This window comes from Phyllostomus hastatus, unplaced genomic scaffold (genome assembly GCF_019186645.2).
Source record: "Phyllostomus hastatus isolate PE091 unplaced genomic scaffold, TTU_PhHast_1.1 phas_scaffold_78, whole genome shotgun sequence".
NCBI lineage: Eukaryota > Metazoa > Chordata > Mammalia > Chiroptera > Phyllostomidae > Phyllostomus > Phyllostomus hastatus.
The window spans coordinates 31,175,339-31,203,248 of NW_025334041.1; the positions used below are offsets into that span (position 1 = coordinate 31,175,339).

At 36.3% G+C, this 27,910-nt stretch overlaps 1 protein-coding gene across 7 annotated transcripts in view; it reads right to left on the reverse strand.

Moving 5' to 3' along the window:
* AKAP9 (A-kinase anchoring protein 9) overlaps positions 1-27,910 on the reverse strand; it is a 169,390-nt gene that overhangs the window by 5,433 nt on the left and 136,047 nt on the right. For 4 of the 7 annotated variants that reach the window (XM_045827242.1, XM_045827244.1, XM_045827241.1 and 1 more), the window contains 18 exons: positions 26,767-26,919; positions 26,216-26,395; positions 24,439-25,515; positions 23,174-23,314; positions 22,192-22,677; positions 21,522-21,585; positions 21,315-21,436; positions 20,594-20,785; positions 20,147-20,335; positions 11,890-12,034; positions 11,126-11,251; positions 8,156-8,375; positions 7,277-7,427; positions 5,205-5,873; positions 4,476-4,684; positions 4,022-4,127; positions 2,406-2,588; positions 999-1,199 (listed from right to left, as the gene is read on the reverse strand). In XM_045827242.1, coding sequence (XP_045683198.1) covers positions 999-1,199; positions 2,406-2,588; positions 4,022-4,127; positions 4,476-4,684; positions 5,205-5,873; positions 7,277-7,427; positions 8,156-8,375; positions 11,126-11,251; positions 11,890-12,034; positions 20,147-20,335; positions 20,594-20,785; positions 21,315-21,436; positions 21,522-21,585; positions 22,192-22,677; positions 23,174-23,314; positions 24,439-25,515; positions 26,216-26,395; positions 26,767-26,919 — 4,614 coding nt within the window. The remainder of the gene's footprint in view (positions 1-998; positions 1,200-2,405; positions 2,589-4,021; positions 4,128-4,475; positions 4,685-5,204; positions 5,874-7,276; positions 7,428-8,155; positions 8,376-11,125; positions 11,252-11,889; positions 12,035-20,146; positions 20,336-20,593; positions 20,786-21,314; positions 21,437-21,521; positions 21,586-22,191; positions 22,678-23,173; positions 23,315-24,438; positions 25,516-26,215; positions 26,396-26,766; positions 26,920-27,910) is intronic. The other 3 variants (XM_045827246.1, XM_045827243.1, XM_045827247.1) reach the window with 1 other exon arrangement.

The window sequence follows — 27,910 nt, forward strand, 5'->3', positions numbered from 1 at the left end:
CCCACTCTTCCTCCCTCCCTCCCTTCCCTTCTAAAAATAAATGAATAAATAATTCAAAAAAAGTCATTCAAACTGTTCTCTAGGGTGAGACAACCTAGTTTTTATTTTTTAAAAAGTAGTAGTAGTAGAATGGCAGGTACCCTACTACTATTTTCTACCTTAACGGCAAACTTGGAAGTAAAGATAATTAATTTTAATCTTATACTTCTGCCTCTTTTTAGCCAATGGAATCTGAATACTAACCTGATAGTTATGCTTTTTATTTTGGATATTAGCCCCTATTCACCATATTTATTGCAAAAGTTTTTGTCATTCCACTATTGTCCGAGTTTTTAAATTTAATCGTATAGAATTACTCTTATTATTATGGTTTCGAATCTATTTAACATTTTCATTGTTAATGTTTTCTGTCCCTTGAAGAGTAAGAAATCTATGTTTTTCCACAGCTGGAATAAATATCCCAAACACTTTTCTTTCTTTTTGTTCTGGGTTTTATGTTAACTGACTAAAGTAGTTTTACTACAACATTCATTATTAGTCAGTACAGAGGCTATTAAGAGGGCTTAGCATCTTGTAGAGCATGATGATCTGGTATTGACAGTAGCAGAGTTTTTGTGGGGAGCTGTAAAGATAACTTTCTGTTGGTCATTAGGGATGAAGGGGTGAGGCGGATACCTTGCTATCTCAGACTTCTAGCTTCTATTACTGTGAGGTAACACATTTCTGTTTTTTTTTAATATATTTTTATTGATTGTGTGGGAATGAGGATCATGAGCTCAGGTGCTGCCAACTGTGGCCATGAATAGAGCTTAATCTGGTCCCAGATCTGGACGTGCCTCGCCGCAGTTATTTTGCAACCAGCAGAGAGACCTAGAGACACAGTCTGAGTGCCACCTAAATTTCAGTCTGTGGAACAAAGGTCAGTGAGAAATGAGACAAGGAGAAAGAGGAAACCCCAGCTTCGCTGGGCATGTGTTCAGATGGAAGATGCCTCCTACCTTTACAGTGGCGTGCTCAGGGTCCGGGCTCAGAGTCTGAAGTGAAACTTCATTTCTTAGTTCAGCTTTCAGTTTGTACACTTCAGCTTCTGCCCTCTTCAAGGATTTTTGAAGAGTCAACTTTTCTCTGTTCCAGACTTCCTTTTCAGAAGCAATGATGGCTTCAATGTTGGCGCCACCACTGAATGAAAACCTGGAAGACTGTGGAGACCAGAGCCTACTTACTTAATTGATTTTTAAGAGCGAGTCTCTAAAGAAAAGCCAGATTTAAACATATTAGAGGTATCACTGTGGGAGATGGAGAAGTCTCAGCTTTTCAACCTCAGACAAGGAATACTCAAAGCCAATCTCAACTGACATTAAAGAATATACAGTAACTTTTCAGTGTATGGTCCTTTGCCAAGCAGGTTAACTTTGCAACTAAAAATCTTCATGAAAGCCTAAGCCCCAGAGAAGGTGCTTAGGTTTAACAGAACTTGGAACTGAAAAAGTCTACACATTTAAGAGATGGACCATCTGAGCCCAGAGGCTGAGCATGGACCTCCAACAGGACACTAGAGACTCGGGGAAAATCCATGCAGTATGCATCCAGGGAGTGGGCCCCACGGAAGCTGTGGGGTCATGCTAGTGCGTATCGGACTGCAGAGCTGTCTGACAGGTCTTCCCTGTCTTTGTGCTGGGCAATGACAGAAGCCAGCAATTTATTTTGCAGTTCTTAAGTGAAAAAAAATTGAATAAATTCCCAGAGTAGTTTATGAACTTGAAATATACCGTATTTTTCAGACTATAAGACGCACCTAGGTTTTAGAGGAAAATAGAAAAAACTTTGAAGCAAAAAAATGTGGTAAAATATTTAATAACATAAATAATATTTTACCAGTGTAAATGTAAACAGAACTCAACAGTAGCATTAACCATTATTCCTCCCAAATGGGGAAGGGGGGTGGTGGTGCATCTTACAGTATGAAAAATACGGTATAATTTAGTGACACCTTTCACTTGCATTATGAACTTAACAATCGATATATAACTGATGAGAACAGCCAGAATTCAAATTTGAACATTGAACATGTGTCTGCTGTTAGTTCACAGGCAGCAGAGTACCTGGCTTTAGAGATAAGTTGATCTTGGTTTGACTACAGACTTCTGTTTTCTCATATCAAGGCTGCTGGACATGGATTACAGATTCTGAAAAGTATAAAACCCAGATTCTGACATACAGAAGGCTTCTGATGAGTAATAGCTATTATTATTATTATTGTCATTCCTATAAAACTTTCCAGTGATTCTACTAGGAATCAGATACTTAATATTTTTACATTAGCAGGGGTAAGAAATGAAACTAGACTGCAGAAACTGTAACTCTGTACTACTTCTCACATGTGGCCATACTAAAATTAGACGTACGTAATCTCTGCCAACTCCTGTCTGTCGATACCACCTGATCTGCTCTTCTAGCTTCATAACCAGGTTTCTCAAATCATTCTTTTCTTCAGTCAGTTGGCTGATATGTCCTGTTAGTTCAGCATTTTGTCTCAGTAGTCTTTCAGTCATTGAGCCACAAGAGGTACTTGGGGACACTAAGGTAGGCTAGAAAGATAAAACAGACAAAAGGTTGCATAAACACTAACATTTATAAATAATGCACACAAAATGTGGTCAGCACTAAGAACAATCTCATGAAGAAGTGGTGCTTGTGCTGAGCCTAAAATAATAACCAGGAATTTACCAGGCAGGAAAGAAGACAGGGAGGGGTATATTAAGCAGAAGGAACGGTGTGTGTAAAAGCACAAAGGCTTGATCAAGAGTGTGATTTTAGGGAGCCACAGTTGCTTGGTAAGGCTAGAGTTAAGGCTGCCTTAACTCTGGGGACAACAGACTTAAATGCAGGGAGTGGAGAGCTATGAAGGGCTGTAGGCATGAGCATGCCACAAACAAAATTTATGTGTTAGAAAGATTGCTTTAGTGAAAGTGTGTGAAGTAGATTAGATCAGCAAAGATAAATCCTGGTGTCAGGCAGACACATCAGGAAGTTACTGCAACAGTCCAGGTGAGGTATGTGAAGGCCTAAAGGCAGTGACTAGGGCACACAGGACAGATGTCTAGGAGGCAGATAGCACAGGACTTAGTGACTGCTTTGATATGCAAGCAGCAGTGGAGCAAGGAGGGCTATGGTGGCTTTCAGCTTTCTAAACCGGTGATACCATGACCAGAAATGTGGGTTTGGGGCAGGAAGCAGGGAAGGAAAACAATGCTCAGTTTGGAATGTGTCTGTGAGGTTCCTAAGGGGTCACTATGGGGTATAATTCCCCAAAGAAAGGTGTCTAATGACTAATTGAAAATATAAGTCTGGACCACAGGACAAAGGTGGTCCACTAGAATGTAAGCTCCATATGGGTGAGATTTTTAAATCAGATTTATTTACTGTATCTCCAGAACTCAGGGTAATACCTGATATCTAGTAGGTGCCCAATGTAATTATTTGTTCAATAAATAAGTCTACTGAGAAACTCGGGTTGCATATATGAACATGCTTTCATAGCTACAGTCAGAGGGAAAAAAATGGATGTGTGTAGGAGGAAGAGGAGCTCATGAGGGTTACTGATGAAAGAATGGAAGAAATGAGAGAATACTGACATGAAAGTAAGGAGAGAGTGTTTAAGATGGAAGAAGTAGTATCAAATGCTACAAAGACAAAGGGGGCTGAAAAGATTCACCAGGTTAGTCAGTGTGAAGACGGCGGTGACATTCACGGAGTGCTGAGGGTAGCAGCCAGGCTCATCTTTCCAGAAACTTGGTTATCATAATACAAGAGGTCCACGTAATTACTCAATAATGATAATGAAAGTTAATTTCCTCAAGCTTTCATCAACTTTTATTGGGGGAGCAAACATTAAATATTTAGAATAAATGAAAAGGTAAAAGGAAAACTCTTTAGAAAATACAGTGCTAGTTTCAAACAACTGGTAGTTTCCATTAAACCTTTGTTCTTGTTACCTTATAAAAAGTTTTTTAAGTCGTACCTCTTTGCCTGGCTGGCCAGTTAATTTTTGTAGTTGTAAAATAACTTCATCAATATTTTCATGAACCCAAATGAAATCTTCATCATCTGCTGTTTCAAACTGCAGTCTTCAAAAAAAAAGAAAAAAAAGGAAAAAATGACAAAAAGTCAAAACATCACAATCAGTGGTGTTGGCTGGCGCAAACATTAATGGATCGGGCAACACTCAGCTTCATCTATCACTTCTCCTTTACATTAAGTGTTCTCTCTCCCTGGATCAAGGTGTTAACATGACCTTGTATCCATACCTTGTTTTCAGGTATATGAGTTTTGTTAGAAAATATCGCCTCCTAATGTAAGCAGGCATTAATTTTAAAATTTCAACCCCCCTACCCTTGGCTAGCTAGGAATGAGGGGCAGATTCTGTCCCGCTTGTCTAAGACGCTCTTTCCGAAGGTCAGGCAGCAAAGTCAAACCTGTTGGAGGCTTTCTGGGCGAGGCGCTGTAGTTTTGAAGCCATATGTTGAAGCTTTTGTTTGATCATTTCTAATTCGTGATTATAGCCAGTTCCTCCTCCATTCATTTCAATCAGTTTAGGATAGCTTGATTCCTTTGTCTCTCCTTCTATTTTCTGTTGAAGAACCCAATTTCTAGTTCGATCACTGGTTAAACTCCATGTGGTTGGCTGGCAATTTTGGACAGAAAAAGAAAAAGCAATAATTATAAACAAACAGCATTCTTTCTTAAGGGAACACAATTTACAGTAAGCTTTCAATATTGTTGAAAGCAACATTTCTGTGACTTTAAGTAAAATGATGTCTAATGAAACCAATTTTACCATAGGCTAATTGATACAAACAAGAGTTCTTACTGCATCTCATCAATGTTACAACAAAATGAAACAACATTTCTGTGACTTTAAGTAAAATGATGTATAATGAAACCAATTTACCACAGGCTAATTGATACAAACAAGTCTCAATTGATGAGACTGCATCTCATCAATGTTACAACAAAATGAAGTTGAATGGAACGATGGCATGTGAGGACCTGCTGTATTATTTATACTCCAAAGAAATGTCATAGATTTTGTTTTAACATGATTTGTACATAGCTATTTGAATAATTTAACCCAGTATCAAAATTATATGATCAAAGGGCTGCAATATTCTTTTAAAATATTTTAAAAAAAACTGTCAATTTACCTCATTAAGATTCTGATACAGAATTCTACTTTCTCGTTTTTCTTCTCGTTCTAGTTCTTGCTTCTGGAATTCCTGCATAATTCCTTGCAGTCGCTTTCCTTCAAGGTCCAATTTATAAACTTGTTGCCTCTTTTCTTCCAGCTGGCGCTGAAGATCTTCCACTTTGGACTGGAGCTCCCGCATTTTCTTCTGTCCCTCTGTGTTGGCCTCTTGTTCTGTCTGCAACGTCTTCCTGTGAACCTGCCGATCCTTTTCCATTTGCTGTCTTGTCTGCAAAGAATCCAGTTTATATTTCTCAGTCTCATTTAATAATTCTACTATGCGGCTGTGTTTCTCCTCCAGCTGTTTCTGCAGCTCTTTGAGGAGGTCCTCAGAGGGCAAGGAGGGCCGAGGCTGCCCGGCGTCGTCGCTGCTCCGCTGCAGCTGCGCGTGCACTTCCCGCTCCCTGTCCAGGGTGCTACTCATTTCCCGAATCCGACCTCTCTCGGATTCAAGCAGCACTTGAAGCTCCAAGTTTCGACCTCGTTCTTCTGCTAGCTGGGCATCATATAGCACTCTTTGTGATTCTATTTCCCGCTGTGATTCATTTAGTAGTTGCTTCTGTTGTTGCAAAAGTTGATTTAGCTGAATACTCCTTTGTTTCTGACCCTCCAGTGAAAATTTCAGATCCTTATAGGAGAAAATGATTTTAAGTATTTGTTACTATTATTAAAAATACTTTATAAGTACACACAATTGTGGTTTTATTAACGCTAAGTTGGTAGTATTTGATAATACCACTGATTATCCAGTTTATTAACCTAAATTTTCAGTGGTTAGAGAATTATTATTTAGACGGCTAGGTGATTTTCATCAAAGAATATAAACAAAAGACAGCTAAGCTAAGTAATGCTTTCTCTCCTAATAGTAACCATTTCTGATTTAAGAATAGGAAGTAGGGTATATTTCTTCTAGAAACAATAGCCTTTAAAAAAACAAATATTTCTAATATAATGTGGTATGAGTTCCTGATGAACTTTGTATTTTCCAATATCATGTACTAAAAACAATACGGTTCAGGGGAAAATCAGGGTTAGGGGCAAGCTACTCAAAACCTACGCAAATTTGAAGTGATAAAAAATAGTCATCAGGACCTGAGGAAAGGACATGCCTTCGAGAGGCAGAGAGCTCACTAAGCCTGCAGGCTACCATGGTGGACATTAAAAATAACCCTCAAAAGTAATAGGGCAGAAATGAGGGCTACACAGATTTTTAAATGGTTTTATTTATTGACTTTTTATTTACTGATGAGATTATACACACACACACAAATTTAGGTTGGAAGCCACACACACACACACACACACACACACACACACCCACACACGTATGAGAAAGGGCGAGGGAGAAACACTGATTTGTTGTTCCACCTCTTGATGCACTTATTCGTTGATTCTTGTACGTGCCCTGACCAGAAATCACACCCACAACCTGGCATATTGGAATGACATTCTAACCAACTGAGCTATCCAGCCAGGGCTTACACAGGTTTTTAGTGTTGAGCTAGCAAGTACTGGGTTATGTGGATAGGAGAGCTCTGAGCCACTGGGGCTGGCGTTCAAGTGCGCAGTGCTGTGAGCTGAGATCTGTGCTAGGCTGGGAGACAGCCCAGTGGGAAGGGACTCATTTTACTTTTTCATAAACTATAGCAGCAGGCTCCTGCTGCCAGTAAAGTATCACTGCTCCCCTTCCCTATGAGAACACAGGAACCAAAACTACTTCTGCATTAAACTGGCATGACTACCCTATTTATCAAATTGTATATGCACTAATTCAAATTCCCAAAAACATGATGCAAGAGAACAGTCTGTATGCATACTTGGATGTAGCAAAACAAAACAAAAAGGCATCGCACTACTAGCATTTCCTTGTATAGCTTAGATAACATAATAGTATTCAATACAGAGCAAGCAACTCATTGCAGCTCATAAAGAGTTCAATGTTGACATTTTAGAAGGAGAAAAGTCTCCAGACTCTCATTTTTCTACTGTTTTGGATTTTCCACAGATATTTAAAGACAGAGAGACCAATACCTCAAGTTCTTCTTTATCTCGTTCTTCATCGCGTCCCAGTTTGGCTTTCTCTTTTTCCAAAGCCCACTGGAGCTCTCTGGATTTTTTCTGTTCACTTGCTAATGTGTCATTAAGCAAATGTACTTCATCTGTTTTATCTTTAACTTCCAACCTAAATCAGAGAGACAAATAAACTTTCCTAAAACTACTTTGATTATTTTAGTGGGAAAGAGTACAACTTCCAGTGAAAAGTAGAGGCATTATAATAAAGCAGCAAATAGGAAAATACAAACCACGCAAAGATTAAAGACTGATGACTGTGGTTCATTTCAAATTAACTGTTTCTAATAGTACACCTATTACTTACCATTACAAATTATTACAAGATAATGTTAATAAACATTTTCCCTTGTCTTATACCTAACATGGAAAACACCATGTTTTTGTATATGTGTGAAAACAATGTTCAAAATAAAGATGGTGTTTGTAATGTGTTCTTAGCAAGTAGAGTATCTCAGTATTTACCTCAACAAGCTTATTCTTTTTACAAACATTATCTTTTTAAGCATTTGTATATATTAGCTAACTAAACCATGAATTCTATTGAGATCATAAATACCATTTCAAATTACTTGGTCAAATTAGTGAAATAAAGGTCAAAATTATACATCTTATATTAGAAGCCTCGAGTAGAATGGAAGCCACAGTACAGAACATGCCAATCATGAGCTTATTATCTGGAGTTTTCTTTCCCACTGAGTTCTTCCTATGAATTAATGAAGTGTCATGTTATTTAAACATCATGTATGTTATGTTTTTGTAAGATCCTTACAATGTCTGTGATAAAATTACTCCAATTTCTTCACTACCACAGGTTTATAATAAGGAAGCATGGTGTACCTAAATGCCTCTAATTCCTTCAGGTGCTTATGCTGTGCCTTAAGTGTTGTTTCGAGTTCCAGCTTAGTCTGTGCAAGCTCACTCTTCAGTTCGGCAGCCACCATTTTCTCAGAGCTCAGTTGTTCTTGCAGTTCCGCTGCTCTGTCTTTCACACTGCTGAGCTCCACTTGCATCTCCAGCATCTGAGACTGCTTCTGCTGTATGTTATATTCCAGGAGTTCTAAATGGAAAATTATTCACATTTAAACTATGATTTAGAGACTCATATTTGGTTTATAAATATTTTGTTGATAAGAAATGACTTGGAATTTAGGTGATTACTACAAATTAAAATATTACAGTCCCAAAGCTAGCATTTCATATAAATACACATTATGCATATTTCCCTCACAGTCTGAACGGTCAACATTTCAGAACTATAAATATGTTGGATGATAAAAGTTTAACAAATGTGAAATAAACAGAAATCTGTATGTGTTCATTCAGAATTTCTAACCCTCACATCAAAAAACTCCAGTGGTTTCTGACAGCCCCCCACGGTAACTGCAGGAGTCACCCGGGGAAGTGCGGCTGCAAAGACCGGCACTGCCAGGCCGTGTGCGCAGCCCTGGCTCGAAGACAGTCCCTCGTGACGGTCCTAGAGAAGGGGGAAGTCCAAACCCCAATTTGATTCATGTTTTTTCCTCTAAAACCAATCAAACCCTTGCTGCATGTCTATTACAATGAAAACAAACTGAAATGTTTAAATTCACAGGTGTAATAAATTAAAAAAGTTACAATATATACCAAAATCCCATTCTTATGAAACATATGAACTTATATACATGTACACATTGAAAAGGTCTGAAGAACTATTTACCTGGGTATTATTTTAGGATTTAGGAGATTCTAGTTTTACTCTACTCTTCTACTTCTCTATTCTACCATAAATGTATTTTGCATAAGACCTTTACACTCATAAAAGCAATTTTGACTTGTCTAAGTCCCTTCTTTCATCCCATTAAAATCCTTTTTATTGTTTGCACTATTACAGATGTCCCTACTCCCCCCCCCCGCCCCGTTCCCCCTTCTCTCTGGCCATCACTGCACTGCTGTCCGTGTCTATGGGTCCTGCATCTATGCTCTCTGGCCGACCCCTTCACCTTTTATCTAGTTCCCCATTCTGCCATAAATGTATGTTTAACTTAAAAATTTTCATTGAAGTTAATCACTTCATATTACAATTTCTATTATTCATGTTAGGAGACAGAAAAAACTTGAAGATACTCATGTTAATTCAGGCCTTTAAGACTATTTCTTAGGGAGGCTAAGGAGCTACATATATAAAATGTATGTATGTGAACTAAGCTTCCAGTGGGGTTTTATTTAACTTAAGTAAACTAATACTAATAAATTATCTAAAATAATCTTCAATTAATTCTATGTCTTAATATAAAGGATATATTTAATTTGTGATCTCATTATACCTCTTTGCTCAGAAATATTTAAAATCTTTAGTTTTCCAGTGATAAATATAAGACTATGTTATAACTTTCAAAATTTACAAAAGCATAAGTGTTTGTACCATTATATGAAACAAAAATGTGCCTTCACTAGACACGATGAAAATTAGATTTCAATTTAATCTCAAATGATGTCTATCTGCAGCTCTGAATGAAGAGATACCCCTATTGAAAATGGGGGAAAGATCTGAAAAAGCATCACAAACCTGTCTAGTGTGGCTCAGAGGACTGGGCACTGGCCTCAGAACCAAAAGGTTGCAGGTTTGGTTCCCCCTCAGGGCACACGCCTGGATTGAGGCCCAGGTTCCCCAGTTGGGGGCGTGCAAGAGGCAGCCAATCAATGTACCTCTCACACATTGGTGTTCCTCTTCCTCTCTTTGTCCCTCCCTTCCCCTCTCTCTAAAACGTAAATAAATACGATCTTAAAAAAAAGAAGCATCACAAAGGCAGAAATCCAGCTAGCCAATAATCATAAGCCAATAATCATGGCAAAAGGACTAACCACTTCAGTAATCAGTAAATGTGGTTAGCTGAAACCAAACCACAATAATGATACACTGCACACCCACCAGATGGCAACAAAGGTTTGACAGTGGCAACTGTTGGCAAAGATGGGAAGCAACAGAAACTCTCAAGTACTGCTAGCAAGTGTACAAACTAATGTGACCACTTGGGAAACAGTTTGGCATTATTTAATAAATTTGAAGATATGTGTTTCATTGTCCAGCAAGTCCACTCCTGGGTCTGTACCCAGAGAAGTCACGCATATATGCATCAGAAACACGGTATAACAATATGCAGATTAGCACTGGATCTAGCAGCTAACAAGATATATAAATTGTGAAATAATAACACATGGGAATTCTATAGTGAACTAGAGATAACTACAGGAACTTAGAAGAATGTTACAGAGAGGTGACAGAAGATAGTGATAAAGTTCAAAAGCAGGGCAAACTTTAAACTTCTGTGGTTTAGGAATATATAAATAGGTAGTACAACAATAAAAATCAGGATAATGGTCACTTCTAGGTTACTAGAGGAGTGGATGCTGGGAAGGGGGCTTCTGAGACACTTGGCACAGGTGATGTTTCCACAGATACTCATCTGATTTGTTATATTGTACATTTTCACATTTGTATTTTTTTGAATGTGTGTTATAGTTCACAATTAAAAAAGGATTAATAAAGAAACAGTTACTTTCATTGTGGATTTTTTTTTCTTTTAGGTTATCCTCACCTAGAGCTTCAAAAGAAAGGAAAATAATGAACAATGAGCTAAATACCCTGGGTCAACACAATGCTGGTTCATTTTAAATTAAATGTCTGTTTAGAAAATTGTAGTCTCTTTGATTAAAGTATTTTGTAAGAGTCACTGTCATACTCTTTCCATACAAAGCTAGCAAAAGCTGTTTTCAAACTCTACAGGACATAAAAGCAAAATCCTTTGCTATTTTAAAGCAGGTTCTTACCAGGCAGTCTGCCACACACAGCATGTTTTCTTTGCAGTGGCCGAACAACAGCTCCCTCTCCTGCACAACCACCGCCTCTTCCCAATTTCAAGAATCGCTGCTTTTGAGATGGAGCAATCAGCTTATCTGGCATAGTAAGACTGGCATTACCTATTTATTTTATTTCTGTTCCCAAAGCTAAGCAAGAGTTTCCATTTGGTTAGAGAACCCTAATGTAAACTATTTTTCAACTCTAACAACACAACTGTAGTTTTGATCTGTGGTTGGGCCTCATGTATGCAGAGGGCCATCTTAAGGTATTCTCAGGTTTCTAACTGCACAAGTAGTTATCACTTCCAACCCTCACACTGGTCATGGGTCAACTGTGTGTGTGCGTAAATATTTAAATACATATACACACACACAGATATACAGGGTGGGGCGAAAGCAGGTTTACAGTTGTTTGTATGGGAAATAGCACAATAATTAATAAATAATAATATAAGAATAAACTCTGTGTTTCATGTACTCACAACCATAAACTTACTTTTTCCCCAACTTGTATATAAACAGATATATACATGTATATACACACATATGTATGTCTAAAACCAACTGGACAATCCTTTAGTCCCTAGGGTAATTAAGGTAGGTTCTCCCCCTGATAGGAGAATGAGAAGGAAATGTGATTGAGACGAGACGAGTTCTAACTGAGAAACGAGGAGGGAGACAATGTGAAGCATTTCGCCTACTGGTGCTATCACTTGAGCCCCCACACAGCGTACCTTGGCTTGCTTGATCGCTCTCTTGTTCTCTTTTCAGAGTCATTTTTCTGCCACTCATCTGAGCACGCAGTGCTTGAATTTCAGATAACAAGCTCCTTCTATCTGCTTTCTGAAGGCATTCCATAGCTGCTCGATATTCAATACTCTGTAAAAATGTAAAGTGAAAAATCAAGTGAAGACAGTTATAAAGACAACAAAATTAACAACCAGGAATCTGAAGAAGAATGAATGATATACAAATGCTAAAATTTTGAAAAGAAATGATTAATTTTCTCTTCCTCCTCATTAGGATTTACTTCTGGTTACTAATCTTAACATTTATTTTGAAATTCTTCAAACACACAAGACAACGTGAAGAATACTATAATAAACACCCATGTCCTTAGCCTAGAAAATAGCACCTATACGATCAAAACCCCTGTATGTAACCCCCTGAATACATCCTCCCCTGCACTGCCTGCTCAGGAAATAACCAAATTCTAAGTCTTCTAATTTCATATTAAATTTTATCTTCTAATTTTTATATTACATTATATTTTTTAATCAAATTCATATCTTCTAATTCTCTGTATATTGTTACATACACACATGCTAAATAATATACAATGTTGTTTTTTGCATATTTGAAGCTTTATATAAATGGCATCATATTGTATTTATCTTGATGTAATTTGCCTTTTTCACAACATTTTGGTAAACCAATGGGTTGACACATGTAGCCCTCATTTCAGTATTATGAGGGGCACCCAATAATTCCAAGACTTATTTATAAAAAATTATTATTCTTACATGTTTAAACTTTAGTCACCTTCAAAGTACAATTTGATGCAATACACCTATCAACATGTTTTTTTCTACTGTTTACAACAGTTTTTGAACTCGTTGATTCTGATACCTTTTAATCCTTCTGATGTTTTTGGTTTCACTTCTTCCACATGGGCAAAACATGTCCTCTGAGGACTTTTTTCACAGGGAAACACACAAAGTCCCTTGGGGTGAGATAAGATGAATAGGGAGTGTGGGCCATGGGGGTCATGCCGTTTTGGGGTCAAACACTTCTGAACACTCGGTGTGGTCGGGGCAGGTGCACTCATAAATCACCCATTGTGAAATGGGCAAACATAGTAAAAGTCTTCAAAAAGATTCACTGAAGCTGAACACAGCCTCTCACACCACCAGCTGGTGCACTATTACAGACGGGTTCCTAGAACACCCACCTACTGGGGGAAGCCTGTACTACAAGGGGTCCGCCCTCTAGGAGCTAATTGTTATTTTTGGGTCCTCCCTCATATCTAGTATTCCATAGTATGAATAATATACTATATTTTATTTGAGCATCTTTTTATATATTTATTGGATATTTTTAATTGTCTTCCATGAGATTGTCCATTTACATCATTTGTCCACTTTTCCATTGGTTGTTTTAACATCATTGGATAATTGGTCGGTATTTTCCTTCTTGTAATTTCTTTGTCTGGTTTTGGAATCAGAGCAACAACTGTCCTCACGGAATGGGTTGGGAAATGTTCCCTTCTCTCTTTTATTTTGATGAGTTTATGAAGGATGAGTCTTAACTCTACTAAACATTTGGTAGAATTCACCAGTGAAGCCATCTGATCCTAGGCTTTTCTTTTGTGAGAAATTTTAGAATTAGTAATTTAACTCTTTATTATAGATCTATTAGATTTTTATTCTTTTCATGAGTTTTGATAGTTTTTAAGTTTTAGGAATTTGTCCATTTAATGCTATTGTAATTCATTTTTTAAAAATAACATTTACTGAGAAATCAGATTTTTACATCTTGATCTTCTATGCAGCAAAATTTAAAACTTTATCAATTCTAAACATGTGTGTGTATAGATCCTCTTCAGTTTTTTATGTAAGTGAGTAAGGGGTCTTCTCCACCCCTTACTCTTACTTATTTCTCCTGCTTTGCCAGCTAAACATTAGGTCACTAAATATTCAGTAGTAGGTTGAACAAATTACTGAACGCTTTATTAAGAAATATTTTTAACATTTAACTATAAGATATGTTTGTTGTAGGTTTTTGCTAGGCATAATCTTAGTTTGATAAATTTTTTTTAGTTTATTTGCTTTAAGGTAATATTTTAAAGTATAAAATTCTTCATTCTAATTAAGTAATTAATTAGCCTTATCTCTTGAGGTGATCACTGTCTCTTTTCCCCCTTTAATTTGTTAAAGTAATGAGTCACATGAGTTATTTTTAATGGTAGCCACCTTTGTAACTCTGAATAAGTGAAAGGTAGTTGTGTCTTTAAAAATATGTGCATTGGTGAATTTGGTATGTTAGTATTTCACTGAGGATTTCTGCATCTGTGTTCAGGAATAAAATAGGCCCATGTTTTTTCTTTCCTCTATTACCTTTATCTGACTTTGGAATAGGGTTACACTAGTCTCCTCAGAAAATGATAGGGCATGCCTCAAATCATCCGACAGTGAGGAGCCCATGTGTAACTCGGGAGTTAGCTGCTCCCTGAGTGCATGGCAGACTTCTTCACCTGTAAAACCATTTGGACTTGGTATAATTCTTGCAGGTAGATTTTAAAAATGTTTTTAATTTCATATTTTGACATAATTTCACAGAGATGATCCAAAAATTGTGTATGGAATCTCATGTGTTCTTCACCCAAACTACCCAAATGTTAACCATGTTTGATTTACCATTCTCTCTCTACATAAACGTGTGTGTATCTACACACATCCACACACATATCCTTATTTTTCTTTTTCAAAATGTGTGAGAATATGTTGCAGGCAGATGTTCCTTTATCCCTAAAAACTGCAGTGTGTATCTCCTAAAAACAAGAATATTCTTTTAGCCCTGGCTGGCGTAGCTCAGTGGATTGAGTGCGGGCTGTGAACCAAAGTGTCGCAGGTTTGATTCCCAGTCAGGGCACATCACTGGGTTGCAGGCCATGGCCCCCAGCAACTGCACATTGATGTTTCTCTCTCTCTTTCTCCCTCCCTTCCCGCTCTAAAAATAAATAAATAAAATCTTAAAAAAAAGAATATTCTTTTAGAAACCACAGTGCGATTATCAAAGCAGAAATTAACCTAATATAACCCAGTATAATGTATAAAGCTTATTTAAATTTTGCTACATGCCCTAACTAGCAAAAGGGAAAAATTGGTATTTTTTATAAATCTTTGCCTTTTGTGACCTTAAATTTTTGAAAAGTACAGGCTAGTAATTTTGCAGTAGGTCCCTCGTTTTTGAAAACTTTTTGTTCTGAAATAATTTAAGACAAAGTTGTCGTGTACCCTTCAGCCAGCCTTCCCTAGAAGTATCTTATGTACTTATAGCACATTATGAAAACCAGAAAGCTGACATTGCTACAGTACCACTTAAGCTCCAGGGTTTATTCAGATACCATTAGTTTTTAAATACACTTGTCAGTGAATCGGTATATAGTACTGTGAAATTTCACCACCTGCACAGGTTCATGTAACCACCACCACAGTCATGATACAGACTGTTTCATCACCACAAAGAAACTCCTTTGTAGCCACACCCTCTTGCCACCTAACTCTTAACAACCACTGATCTATTCTCCATCACTGTAATCTTGTATTTTCAAGAGTATTATATAACATATATTGAGGGTATCAATCACTTGTTCCTTTTAAATTGCTGAGTAGTATTTCACTGTATGGATATGCTATACTTTGTTCATTCATTCACCTGTCAAAGGATATTTTGGTTGTTTCCAATTTTTGGCTGTTACCAACAGATCTGCTATGAATATTCGTGTATAGGTTCTCATGGAGACATAAGTTTTCATTTCTGTCAGATTAAATACCTGTGAGTGTGACTTCTGGGTTATATCATAAGTGTATTTTTACTTTATAAGAAACTGCTAGATGATTTTCCAGAGTGGCTCTCCCTTTTATATTCCTGAAACAATGCATGAGAGATGCAATTTCTCTGTCAGCACTTGGTGTTGTCACTAGTTTTTATTTTGGCCATTCTGATACAGTGTAGTGGCCTCAACTTGTTTTTGTCTAACATGTCTCAATGAGTAGATTTTAATTATACACAAGAGATGCCGTGACCTTCATATTGAGAAGTATATGATGTCTGTCTGTTCCATTTCTGGTGACAGTAACTAATCACTTGGATAAGGTAGTATCTGAAGATCTCCACTGTAAAGTTACTGCTTTTCTATTTGTTAACTGAAAAGGATTTTTCTGGGGATTTGAGAGTTTATAAATATACTTTCCTGATCATATTACTATAGTTTTAATAAAGGGTGATTTACAAATTCCATCATTTCTCCTACATGCTAGTTGGCATTCTACCATTAAAATTTTTGTTCATTTATTATACAGTATAAACTCATGAATTCTTATTTTACCCTTTGTTTTCAAATGTTATTCTCATTATTTTTTATCATTTTTTATTTTCAATTACAGTTGACATACATTACTGTACTGGTTTCAGGAGTAAATCCTAGTGATTAGACATTATATAACTTCAGTAAGTGATCATCCCAATAAGTCTCACACCCATCCGACACCATACAGTTACTTGAATATTATTGACTGTAATCCCTGTGCTGTACTTTACTTCATCAAGACTGCTGTAACAACCAATTTGTACTTCCCAATCCCTTCACCTTTTTCATCCCCCCAAATCCCCTCCCATCTGGCAACTGTCAAAAGGTTCTCTGTATCTATGAGTTTGTTTCTGTTTTGTTTGTTCATTTAATTTGTCTTTTTAGATTCAATTGTTGACAGATGTGTATTTATTGCCATTTTATTGTTCCTATTTTTGAAATTTTTCTTCTTAAAGGAAACCCTTTAACATTTCATATAAGACTGGTGTGGTGGTGATGAACTCCTTTAGCTTTTTCTTTTTTAAAAAGATTTTATTTATTTACTTTTAGAAAGAGGGTAAGGGAGGGAGAGAAATATCAATTTGAGAAAGAAACATCAATTTGCTGCCTCACATATAAACCATGAATGGGGACCAAACCTGCAACCCACATATATTCCCTGACTGGGAACTGAACCAAAGACCCTTGGTTGATGGGACAATGCTCCAAGCAACTGAGCCACACTGGCTAGTTGACTGGCAGTCACTGATAGTCATAGGGGTATTCTTGTAAGTAACTGCTTTCAAGATTCTCTCTTTGTCTTTAAAGTTTTGTATTTTAATTATGCTGTGTCTTTGGTGTGGGCCTCTTTGATTTCATCTTGTTTGGGACTCTTTACGCTTTCTGGACTCGTATGTCTATCTCCTTCACCAGTTACTGAAGTTTTCTGTCATTTTTTCAAATAAATGTTCAATTTCTTGCTCTCTTCTCTGTCTAGCACCCCCAATGCAAATGTTGGAAAGCTAGAAGTTGTCCCAGAGGCTCTTTACACTACCCTCATACTACCCTCATATTTTTGGGTTCTTTTTCCTTTTTGCTCTTCTGATTAGGTTTTTTGTTTTCTTCTGTATATTCGAAATTGCTGATTTGATTCTTGGCTTCATCTACTCTACTGTCGATTCCCTGTACATTATTCATTTCAGTTAGTGCATCCTTCACTTCTGACTAGTCCTTTTTTTGTGCTGTTGAAGGCCTCACTGAGTTCACTGAGCCTCCTTATAACCAGTGTTCTGAGCTCTGCACCTGATAGATTGCTTGTCTCCATTTTGTTTAGTTCTTTTTCTAAAGTTTTGCTCTGTTCTTTCATTTTGGCCATGTTTCTTTGTCCCTTCATTTTGGCAGCCTCCCTGTGTTTGTTTCTATGTACTAGGCAGAGCTGCAACGTCTCCAGGCACGGTATGGTAGAGTGGCCTAATGTAGTAGGTGTCCTGTAGGGTCCAGTAGCACAGCCTCCCCAGTCACCCAAGGTGTGAACTCAAGGTGTGTCCCTTGTGTGGGCTGTATACCCTCTTCTTGTAGTTGAGAATTGACTGTTGTTGGTAGGTCAATGGGAGGGATTAACCCAAGCCAGTCAGCTACAAAAACTGACTACCAACCTCCGACCACCATGGAGGATCAGCTGTGCAGGGGCCCACTCCATGGAGCTGGACTTACTTCAGTAGAGCTCTGGTGCCCGCTGAGTGTGCCTCTTGAGTGTGTTGCTTGTGGAGGAGGTTGGGTTTGACATGGTCTGAAGCTATCTACTGGGTGTGCTGGCTCTGGTGCCTCCTGGGAGGTATAGGCCAAGGTCAGCCTCTGCTTGTGTTGTGACTGGGGCCACCTGGCATGAACTACAAAGCAATCTGCTGATGGCTGCTACTTGTGCTGGGCTTTCAGGTACCCATGTGAGACCAAGCTATGAACTAAGGCTGGCTGCTGCTATTGCTGGGCCTGGGGCCACTTAGTGAGAGGGTATGCTGAGGACAGATGCTGCTTCTTTCAGAGATTTTAGAAAAGTATGAGGCATGAGCCAAGACAAAAAAAAAGCCACTTGTGTGGAAAAGCCACTGAGAATAGCTTTCACTTTCATTATTTTGTTTGATGTTCAAACTGTCCTAAATTTAGCCAGAGGAAACTCCTTCAAGCTGGCTTCTATGACTTTTTGACATATCCCCTTAATTCTTTCAGCAATTCCTTGTTAGCAAAATGAGATACTTCATCTTGTACTTTCCCTGCTCCTGCCTTGGAATCAGCCATTTCTCTAAGAAGTCCTAGTTCCTTTTGATGGAGAATGTATTTAAAAAAAAAATCAAGATCTGGGTGCTAAGTGTTATGAACTGATTTTAAAAAAAATTCCTAAATATTGCTATAGTTTTTTATTTAAAGATTTTATTTTTATGGAGGGGAAGGGAGGAAGAAAAAGAGGGAGAGAAATGTTGATGTGCAAGAGAACATCCACTGGTTGCCTCTTGCATGCCCCAAACTGGGGACCTGGCTCACACCCCAGGCATGTGCCCCAACTGGGAAATGAACTGGCAACCCTTCAGTTCACAGTCTGGGGCTCAATCCACTGAGCCACACCAGCCAGGGCTGTGAACTGTATTTTTTAAAAAAGATTTTTATTTATTTATTTTTAGAGAGAAGGAAAAGGAGGGAGGGAGAGAGAGAGAGAAACATGATGTGCGAGGAATATGAACTGATTTGATTCCTTTATTATTTACAGACCTTTTCAAGTTTTTTATTTTTATCTCTTTGGTAAGAGATATTTTTCTAGAAAACCTGTCTATTTCACTGAAGTTTTTTCATAAGCACAAAATTATTCATGACATTCCATTACTTCTATATCTCAGGTTGTGTATCTTTGGTTGTGATCCCATTTTCATTCCTAACTTTTAAAAGAGTGTGCTTTACCTTTTTTCCTTAACTAATCCTCCAGAAAAGTTTATTATACTAGCCTTTCAAAGAGTCAGTTTTTATTGTTTTTATCCTCTATTGTACAACTGTATGTATTTTACTAATGTCTTTTACTTATTATGGTTGAGTCTCATTATTTGGGGATCATGTATTTATAAATTTGCCTATTCACTAAAATGTACTTGTGCCCCTAAAATCAATGCCTGCAGTGTTTTCACAGCTTCTGCACACATGCAGCAGCAAAATGCCAGGGGTGCACGTTCCTGGCTGAAGTTAAACAAGGTGACGCAGTGCCTTCTTTTTTCATCCCTTATATTATAAACACATGTCCTACCACCCATTTATAGTGCTGTTTTTTGCACTTCTGTGCTCTTTATTGGTGATTTTACTGTTTCAAATGGTCCCCAAGCATAGTAATGAAGTACTATGTAGTGTTCCTAAGTACACATGTGTTAGATAAGCTTCATTTAGGCAAGAGTTGCAGTCTGATGAGCATCAGTTCAATGTTAATGAATCAACAACATATAGTAAATATAGTGTGTTTAAACAGAACCACACATAAAATAAGGTCATATATTGCTGGTTGACAAAAATGGCACGATTAGGGGGCCACAGAAACTGACTCCTCTACTTCCTTTAGTAGCAATGGCTCACTATTCATGGCAACTTCACAGAACCTAACTACTGCAAATTGTAAGAACTAACTGTATCATATCCCTTCTAATATTTTTGGGTCATTTTGTTTCTCTTTTTCAAACTTCCCAAGTTGGAGGATTAGCTCATTAATTTTCAATATTGCTAATTTTTTAATGTAAGATAAAAATACGGTAATAATTTTTCTTCTAAATATTCTTAATAGTTACTGTTAAAATTTTAAACTTTAGATTTCCTATAAAACTAATCAACAATTCATTTTATTACTGTTAAAAAGCATTCTTTAAGTTTGATGTAAAGTTTTATTTTGATACCTGTTCTTGTATTCTTTGTTCCAAACAGTTTAATAATCCAGCTGCATCTCTAGTGCCTAGAGCTGTCAGTTCAGTCTGAAATGCAGCCAGTAAAACACTGCGCTCCTTTAAGAAAACTTGCTGAAGGGCAAGCAGAAGTTCACCTCGCCAGTCTGAGAAGTTCTCATGAGACTGAGAACTGTCATAAACCTAGCAGAGTATAAAAAACAAAAGTTAGCTCCAAATAAGCATGTATAAAAAGGCTCTAAAAAGGATATTTATCTGCTCACCTAAACAAATGTGAATAAGAGCACACGAACCTAAGCATATGTGAATTTATTTTCAAATATGTGACTTGGGGTGTGTAAATTAATAAAACACCTCACAAACATCAATTTAATTTGTGAACTGCCTTAAAATCGATACATATTATATAAAACTATTTAGAAGCATAATAATCTTGAGTACCTCAGCTTCTCTTTGCACCTGCATCTTGGTAATTAAATCCTTAAGAGAAGAGATTGTACTGAGATAAGCTTTTCTCTCTTCTTGCCAAGATTCTGAAACTTGCTCAACAGAATGGTCCTCTCCATCACTATAGGGAGACTCGGTGAGAGAGAGCACCTGCATGCCTTCATTATGGACAGCTCTCAGTAATCCCTAGAAGCCAAAACCCAAAAGCCAGAATTATTACAAACCGCAAAGACTACAAAGTCAAAGGGAACTTTTAGCAAGACAGCTTTATACTTACTTAGATTAATTTAGAAAAGCCACTGCAGATAGGAAACACCATCCTATCCTCTCCCTCTGGAGGGGGAAGCCAATCTCAAAAGACAGCCTATGACATTATACTGTCTATTTATCTAATGTGTTCTTCTTGGATTTAATAACTAGACACTAATTTGACCAAAAGAAATATGTAGGAGATAAGTTCTAGTCCTTGAAACTACTTTAATAATTTTGACAAACAAAAATTTCAGTAACAAAAATTTAAAAAAAGTCTGTATACAAATATATTGTGCTTTATTATCTGTAAAATATGGGAATAAAACTAAACAGATCTCCAAGATTCCTTCTAGGTCTGCAATTCTCTCTCCATAGAGGTTCTTACTATATAACTTTAAATACACTATTATGTTCAACATAGAAACCACAGTAAGTTTTACTAAAGATATCTGTCTTTTAGTACCTTTATTTTCTTTGGGAATGAATCTGTTGAACTTTCACCTTCTTCTCCTCGGCCTTCTGATGCTGAGTCAAATCCCTGACTTTGTGTAAGGTAAATTCCCTGACCCCAGTCTGATCCAGAATCTAGAATAAAGAAAACCACTGACTATTAAACAAATATTTTTTATACAAGTACTATATAAATTCCAGAAATTTATGTTTAACTTACCACTAGAACATATTTCTCTAGTTTGGTAAGCCTCAGAATGTGTTAATTCAGGAATTGAGGCTCCCTAATTGGAGAAAACAAACAAAAAATACATAACTCTCTTTGTTTCAATACAAATAGGGTCCCATAAATAATTTTGTTCTTTGTAATGCTGTTAAAAAATTCACCTAAGTTTGTCACACCTTTTTAAAATAAACAAAACTATCCATGGCTTACATCAAGTGTAATTTTTCTTCATGGGCACTACCATAATAAGAAACATTCACGAATTAAGGAACAGTAACATCAGGCTCCAAATCTGCACAGGGACTTTGTGGAAAGTTAGTATCTGACTTTCCATAATGGAAAAACTTACAATTGTAATTTTATCATAATGAAGAGATTGTCCTCTGGCTGGCGTAGCTCAGTGGATTGAGCACAGGCTGCGAACCAAAGTGTCGCAGGTTCGATTCCCAGCCAGGATACATGCCTGGGTTGCAGGCCATGACCCCCAGCAACCACACATTGATGTCCCCCGCCCCATCTCCCTCCCTTTCCTCTCTAAAAATAAATACATAAAATCTTAAAAAAAAAGAGATTGTCCTAAATTTCTTTTCCTCTTAAAACCACTTAATTTTAGGGGGGAAAAATATCACAGAACACTGAAAAGCACGTTATGAAAACCAAATACCTCTTTAGACTTCAGGCACTGTATCACTGCCTTCAAGGTACGACATTCCTCTGACAGTAACTGGACAGCAACATAGTGCTCCCTCTTTAAGGTTTCAGTTTCTGAAATATGTCTGGATTCCATATCCAAAATTTCAGCAGCATGCAGCTCTTGCATTTGCTCAATTTTTTCAGTAAACTGATTGATTATTTCAGTAACTTCTTCTGATGGACATTCGCTCTGTAAATCAATTTGGATTCCTGCATTTCTGACATGGATTTGTGGAGTCTGATTGCTGCTATTGACCTTGAGAGTCCTGTCTGTCTGGGATCCGGCACTTTTACCCTCTTTAATAGGAAACGGCTCTAATATGAATAGCTTTCTGTTTTCTTGTACCTCAATCTTTTCTTCTTCTAAGAAGTAGGATAATTTCTCTTTTGCCTCTGTGAGTTGATTCCTAACTTCACTTAAATCTTTCTGGAGAAATGCCATATTTGTTTCTTTCACCTAAAAACACAACAAATAGAACAGTAGAACATCTAGTTAAAATATCGAACATAAAATTTAGGGTTGAGAGGAGAGTATAATTCCTACTAATATGTTCATTTTCCTCAGAATAATAAAAAATCCAGAAACACTCATAGTCTCCATATGTATTTCTATATATAAGTATATGGCCACAGATTACCATAGAGATAAAATCATTTTATCAGCCTCTACTTTTAGTTCTCATGGGAAATATAAACTTTCTTTAACATCTGTCCTTCTCCTCCTTCATTAATAGAGATTAAAAGTATCTTCCTAATGAAGATTCTAAGGCAAATCAAGCAAGAAGATGCTAGCAAAGAAATTTATAATAACTTTTCATCAAATTCACAAAAGCTTTTATTTTTTTCTAGTTTTAAATTATGGATTTGGGTTTGTTTTATAGAAAAGAATATAATTTAAATAAAATTAAGATAGGTAGAAACAAGTGAATTAGGAGCTAAGTTACTTATTTTACCAAAAGCTCTTCTTGAAGTTTTTCTGCCTTTTCTTTGTAACTGGCAAGTTCTTCTTTAGTAGCTGCTGACTCAGCTCTGAGAGCCTCAAGCTGAACAAAAAATCCACTTTCTTCACTGGTATGAATTAGCTCAGTAGTTGCCTGTATGGCAGTGGAAGAGTATAAGAAACATATCATTTTCAAAAAATATAGCAAAGTTCAAGGCAATATACATTCTAAAGAAGCTTTTTTAAAAAAATCAGGAATGACTGCCTATCAGATAAACGGGGTTGAAATGATCCATGTTTGTTCAACAAATAGAGAAAAATTTTCAGAACCATTATTTTGTATTTTGGGGAAAGAGAAGAATAATTTTCTAGAAGTGAAAGGTAAATACTCTCATTGTATATATACTAAAATTTATAAATTATTACTTAATATTTTTGGTACTTTTGAAAAACTTTCATATTTATATCACTTTTCTTAAAAGATACTAGGTATTACTAAAATAGTTCTTAGAAGTTTTATATACATGGAAAGTCACATTTAATTTTAATATTCATAGTTTATACTTCCAGTAAGCCTAATAGGAAGAAAAAGCCTAATAAATGAAAAGAATTATCATTTGCAAAATAAATTATATTTATAGAATCCTGATATATCAGTTAATCTCCTGGTGATCAGATTAAGATGGCACAATTACTATACAAAATTCAAAATACATAAAGTGAGAATTTGAAAGCTAATGTCTTTTCATATCAGTCCTATGCTAAGAAATAATTGTGATTTCAGGTCTTTACCTAAGTAGATTTATAAGGGTGAAATGCAAATTTTTCACAGAAAAGAATAAAATTTATTATCAAGTATAAAATCTGCAAAAGCTAAGTATTCCTCATTCATATGTTAATTCAGTAGAACACTAATATATTTTGATATTTTCTATTACCTGAAAGGGATGATCACATAACATGCATGTTAGAGGGAAAAGGAAAAAACCCACACAAGTTCCAGAGGACATTTGCTAAACTTAACATTTCTAAATTCCTTCTGACTACTCTATTTAATAACTATGCTAGTTAAATTACAAAATATAGTTTGTATCATTTATTCTAGTGATAATTAATTGTATAGAATAGTAATATTTTTATAAAATGCTTTATATGTACCAATTGCTACATGTGAAGAATAACATTTAATTTAGTAAATTAGCAGTCAGCTTAAGGAATAAAGGAAAAGAGAGTTTCTTAGGTTATTTAAGTGAAAAAAAAAATTAAATACAAACTAACCTTGGGAACTTCAAAATCTCCATGAGGGCTTCTTTTCCTTTCTTTGCCTCCCTGTTCTTTCTCACTGTCCTCCAATAGCTTCTGTAGTTCTCGTAGCTTTTTCTCTTTTTCCACAGCATTTTTCTCTGCGATTTCTACCTGTTCTTTTTCTAAAATCAAACTGGTCTGCATTTCAACCACCTGGCTTTCTAATTCTGATATTCTCAAGGTTAATGCTGATACATCTGACTTCATTTCATTTTCTGTCAGTTGATTTAAATTCTGTATATTTGCTCTTTTGGGCTCTGATGAACTCTCCTGTTCACTTTGACAGAGTTTCACATATTCCTTAACTGCGTCAAGTTGGACCTGACTCACAACAGCAGCAGCAACATTTTCCTCGAGTACAGTCTGAAGGTCTACAATCTTCTTTTTAAGCATTTCTGTTTCAGCCTGGACTTGTTCTCGCATGTCCTTTATTTGTTTATAACACTGGGTAAGTTCTAAGTTCTTTGCACTCACAGTACTCTCAAGCTGTAGCACCTTTGTTTCCAAACTGTTTATGGAAACTCTACTGTTCTCTTCCACAGATCTGAGGGAAGACTGATTTTCCAGGGGCTGAAGAGCACCCCCAGTAAGGACTTCTTCTAGTTCAGGTTTCTTTCTGCTCAGATCATCTACAGCCACATTATCACTTTTCAGTGGTATACTTTGGATTTTTTCCCTATTTTCCCATTCTCTCTTTAAGCTGCATAGTTCTTGTGTTAACTGGTTCATTTTTAAATTGGTTTCTTTAAGTACATTTTTAGTAAAGGCCATTTCTTCATTAGTGGTTTCTACTTGCTGTTCCAAAGCCAGTTTTTCAGCTATTACCATATCCAGCTGATGTTTTAAACTATCTGCTTCTTCTGGGACAGAATTAGCATGCACTGATGTTTTTTGTTCAATATTTGCCAATTCCTGTTGAAGTTTTTCAATCACTTCATTAAGCTGCTCAATTTCTTCCTCTCTGTTTTTCTTCACACGTTCTTGATCACTCATCAAACATTCTATTTGGGTTTCAAGATCCCTTATCAGCTCATTTTTTTCTTCAATAACCTATTAGTTAATGAGAAAAAGGTAGCACACACAATAAATATGTATTTATCTTTGAGAATTCAATTTTATTTTAGGGCAAGATCTTCAAGCACTGATCACACAATATAGTTCTTGAACATGTTACATTAACTTAATATAGGCCCTCATATCAAAGAAGGACCTAAATTATATACCTTCATACAGAAAGTTCTGTTAAATGTAAAATGATTTACACTTTTAGTAGCTGGTTTCCCATAAGTAAAATAGTCAATATCAATATAGAAAAGAATGAAGTATTTTCTAATAGAAAAGAATGAAGTATTGAAACAAAAACAGTCTACAGCAGATGGAACCCAAGTATCATCTTATTTAACTCATATCAAACAGTAGAATTTTTAATAGGTTGGTTAGAATGATATGATGAACGCTTAAGTCACCAGAGACTCCCTGCAAAACATGAAAAATCTCTGACAATATCAGGAGATGACAAAAATATAGTTAGCTTGTTATATTGAAATTAATGGGCAAAGTGCGTGGTGTGGTAGGGTGAAAATTGAAACAAGTGTACTTGAACAAAAATACAAAAAAAAATTAAAGGTAAAGGAAATTAAGGTTTACTTGGTTTTACATTTAAAGAGGAAAGGAGAAAAATCACTCTTTAGCCCTTTAAAATTCTAGCTTAAATTAACTTCATGTAACTATCAATTTTAAACTAGTGTACCTTGTTATCTGTTGTCATTTTAAGTTGATGCTGAAGTTTTGTAATTTGTTCATTCAACTGGTGAATTTCTACCTCTTTTTCCTGCATTATTTGAGCAAATCTGCTGAACAACACATGTTGGTCCTGAGTAGAGATAGCATCAGATTCCTTTATGGCAAATCCCAGTTTCTCCATTTCATCCTAGGGATAAAAATACCCATCCTAGTTGGACAGATCATTACACGTGATTTTTACACTTTCTTTCAATCAACTCTTACAAAAGATATAGCACTCAAAAATGTACAAATTAAAAAGATTCAGAGATGATATAATTATTGTAAATCAGTAGTTCTTAAAATATTTTGATAAAAGGTCTGAAACTTTTTTCATTTATGATGAATTCAAATGTTTCTGCTGGCTTGAAAACAAGTTTCATGCAAATCTATTTGCAGCTAGTGTTCCTCTGTTAAGTACTACTTAGCAAATGGGTTTAGCAACTACTTAATACTAATGTTTGCACAGGACAAAAAACTATGAATTATTTATGGGCAAAGTTTTTCTTAACTAGTTACCTTAAATAATTTGTTTTCTTGTTCAAGTTCTTGTAGGCGGGTAGTTGATTCCTTTTTCTGTATTTCTAATTGCATATGTAGTTGCTGAACTTCTTCATTCTTATTTTCCAGTTCTTCTCTAAACTGCTCTAACTGTTCTTCTAAGTTTGTGATCTTAGATACCAAAATTATCAAAAAGAAGGAGAAAAAAAGTTATACAAATGTTTGTCAAGAGAAAATAAAGAATACTGTATCAGTTCTACAAAGTGTGTATGCTTAAAATATGTGAGCCATGAAAATAAAGAAAAGGCGTTTCTCTAAGTCAGGTGTAGCTGTGGCTTCTAGACTTTTTCAAACTTAACAGCTTTAAACCATCCTGCCCAAAGCAAAGAGGAGACCTTCAGAGGAAGGATACAGGAGCTGTTTCCTACCTAAAAATGTCCTCAGATAAAGTAGAAAAGAATCATGGGAAAAAGGGAAAAGTCTACATTTAAGATCTTATTTTATGATAAATTAAGTTTCCATCAAAAGGTTAAAGAAAGCCCTGGCAGGGTGGCTCAGCTGGTTGGGGTCTCATTCTGTGCCCCAAAATATTGAGAGTTAGATGCTCATCAAGGTGTGTACGGGAGGCAACCAATTGATGTTTCTCTCTCACATCTACGTTCCCCCCCACACCCTCACTCCCTTTCTCTCTCCGCGCACCCCCCCCCCCAAAAAAAATCAATAAATATATCTTTGGGTAAGGACTTAAAAAAAAGATAGAAGAAAGCTGTACAATTAGTCAGTTATTTTCACCACCAGGTAAGAATAGCTCAATTTAGTTCATATTAATGCCCAATGAAAGATCTGGCTGCCATGTACCTTGTTTAAGGAGAAAGAAGCAGAGGTGGAGTTCTGAAATATAGAAACTTAGAAACTGAGGTAGCGAGTAAATACCATTTTAGGAGAAAACTAGAGTTCCCACATGTAGGTCAATAGAATTTTAGCTCATTTCTGAGGACAGATTAGCATTAATGATAAAGCAATTGCTCTTTGATGGCTGTACAGACTGAAACTAACAAAAAACCATTAGGAGCTCTTTAATGTCATATTTAAAAAATTGGGTTTCTTGAGGGAAGGATCAATTATTTAGCTCACTGCTTTGTAGCTATTTATAAATATTTAA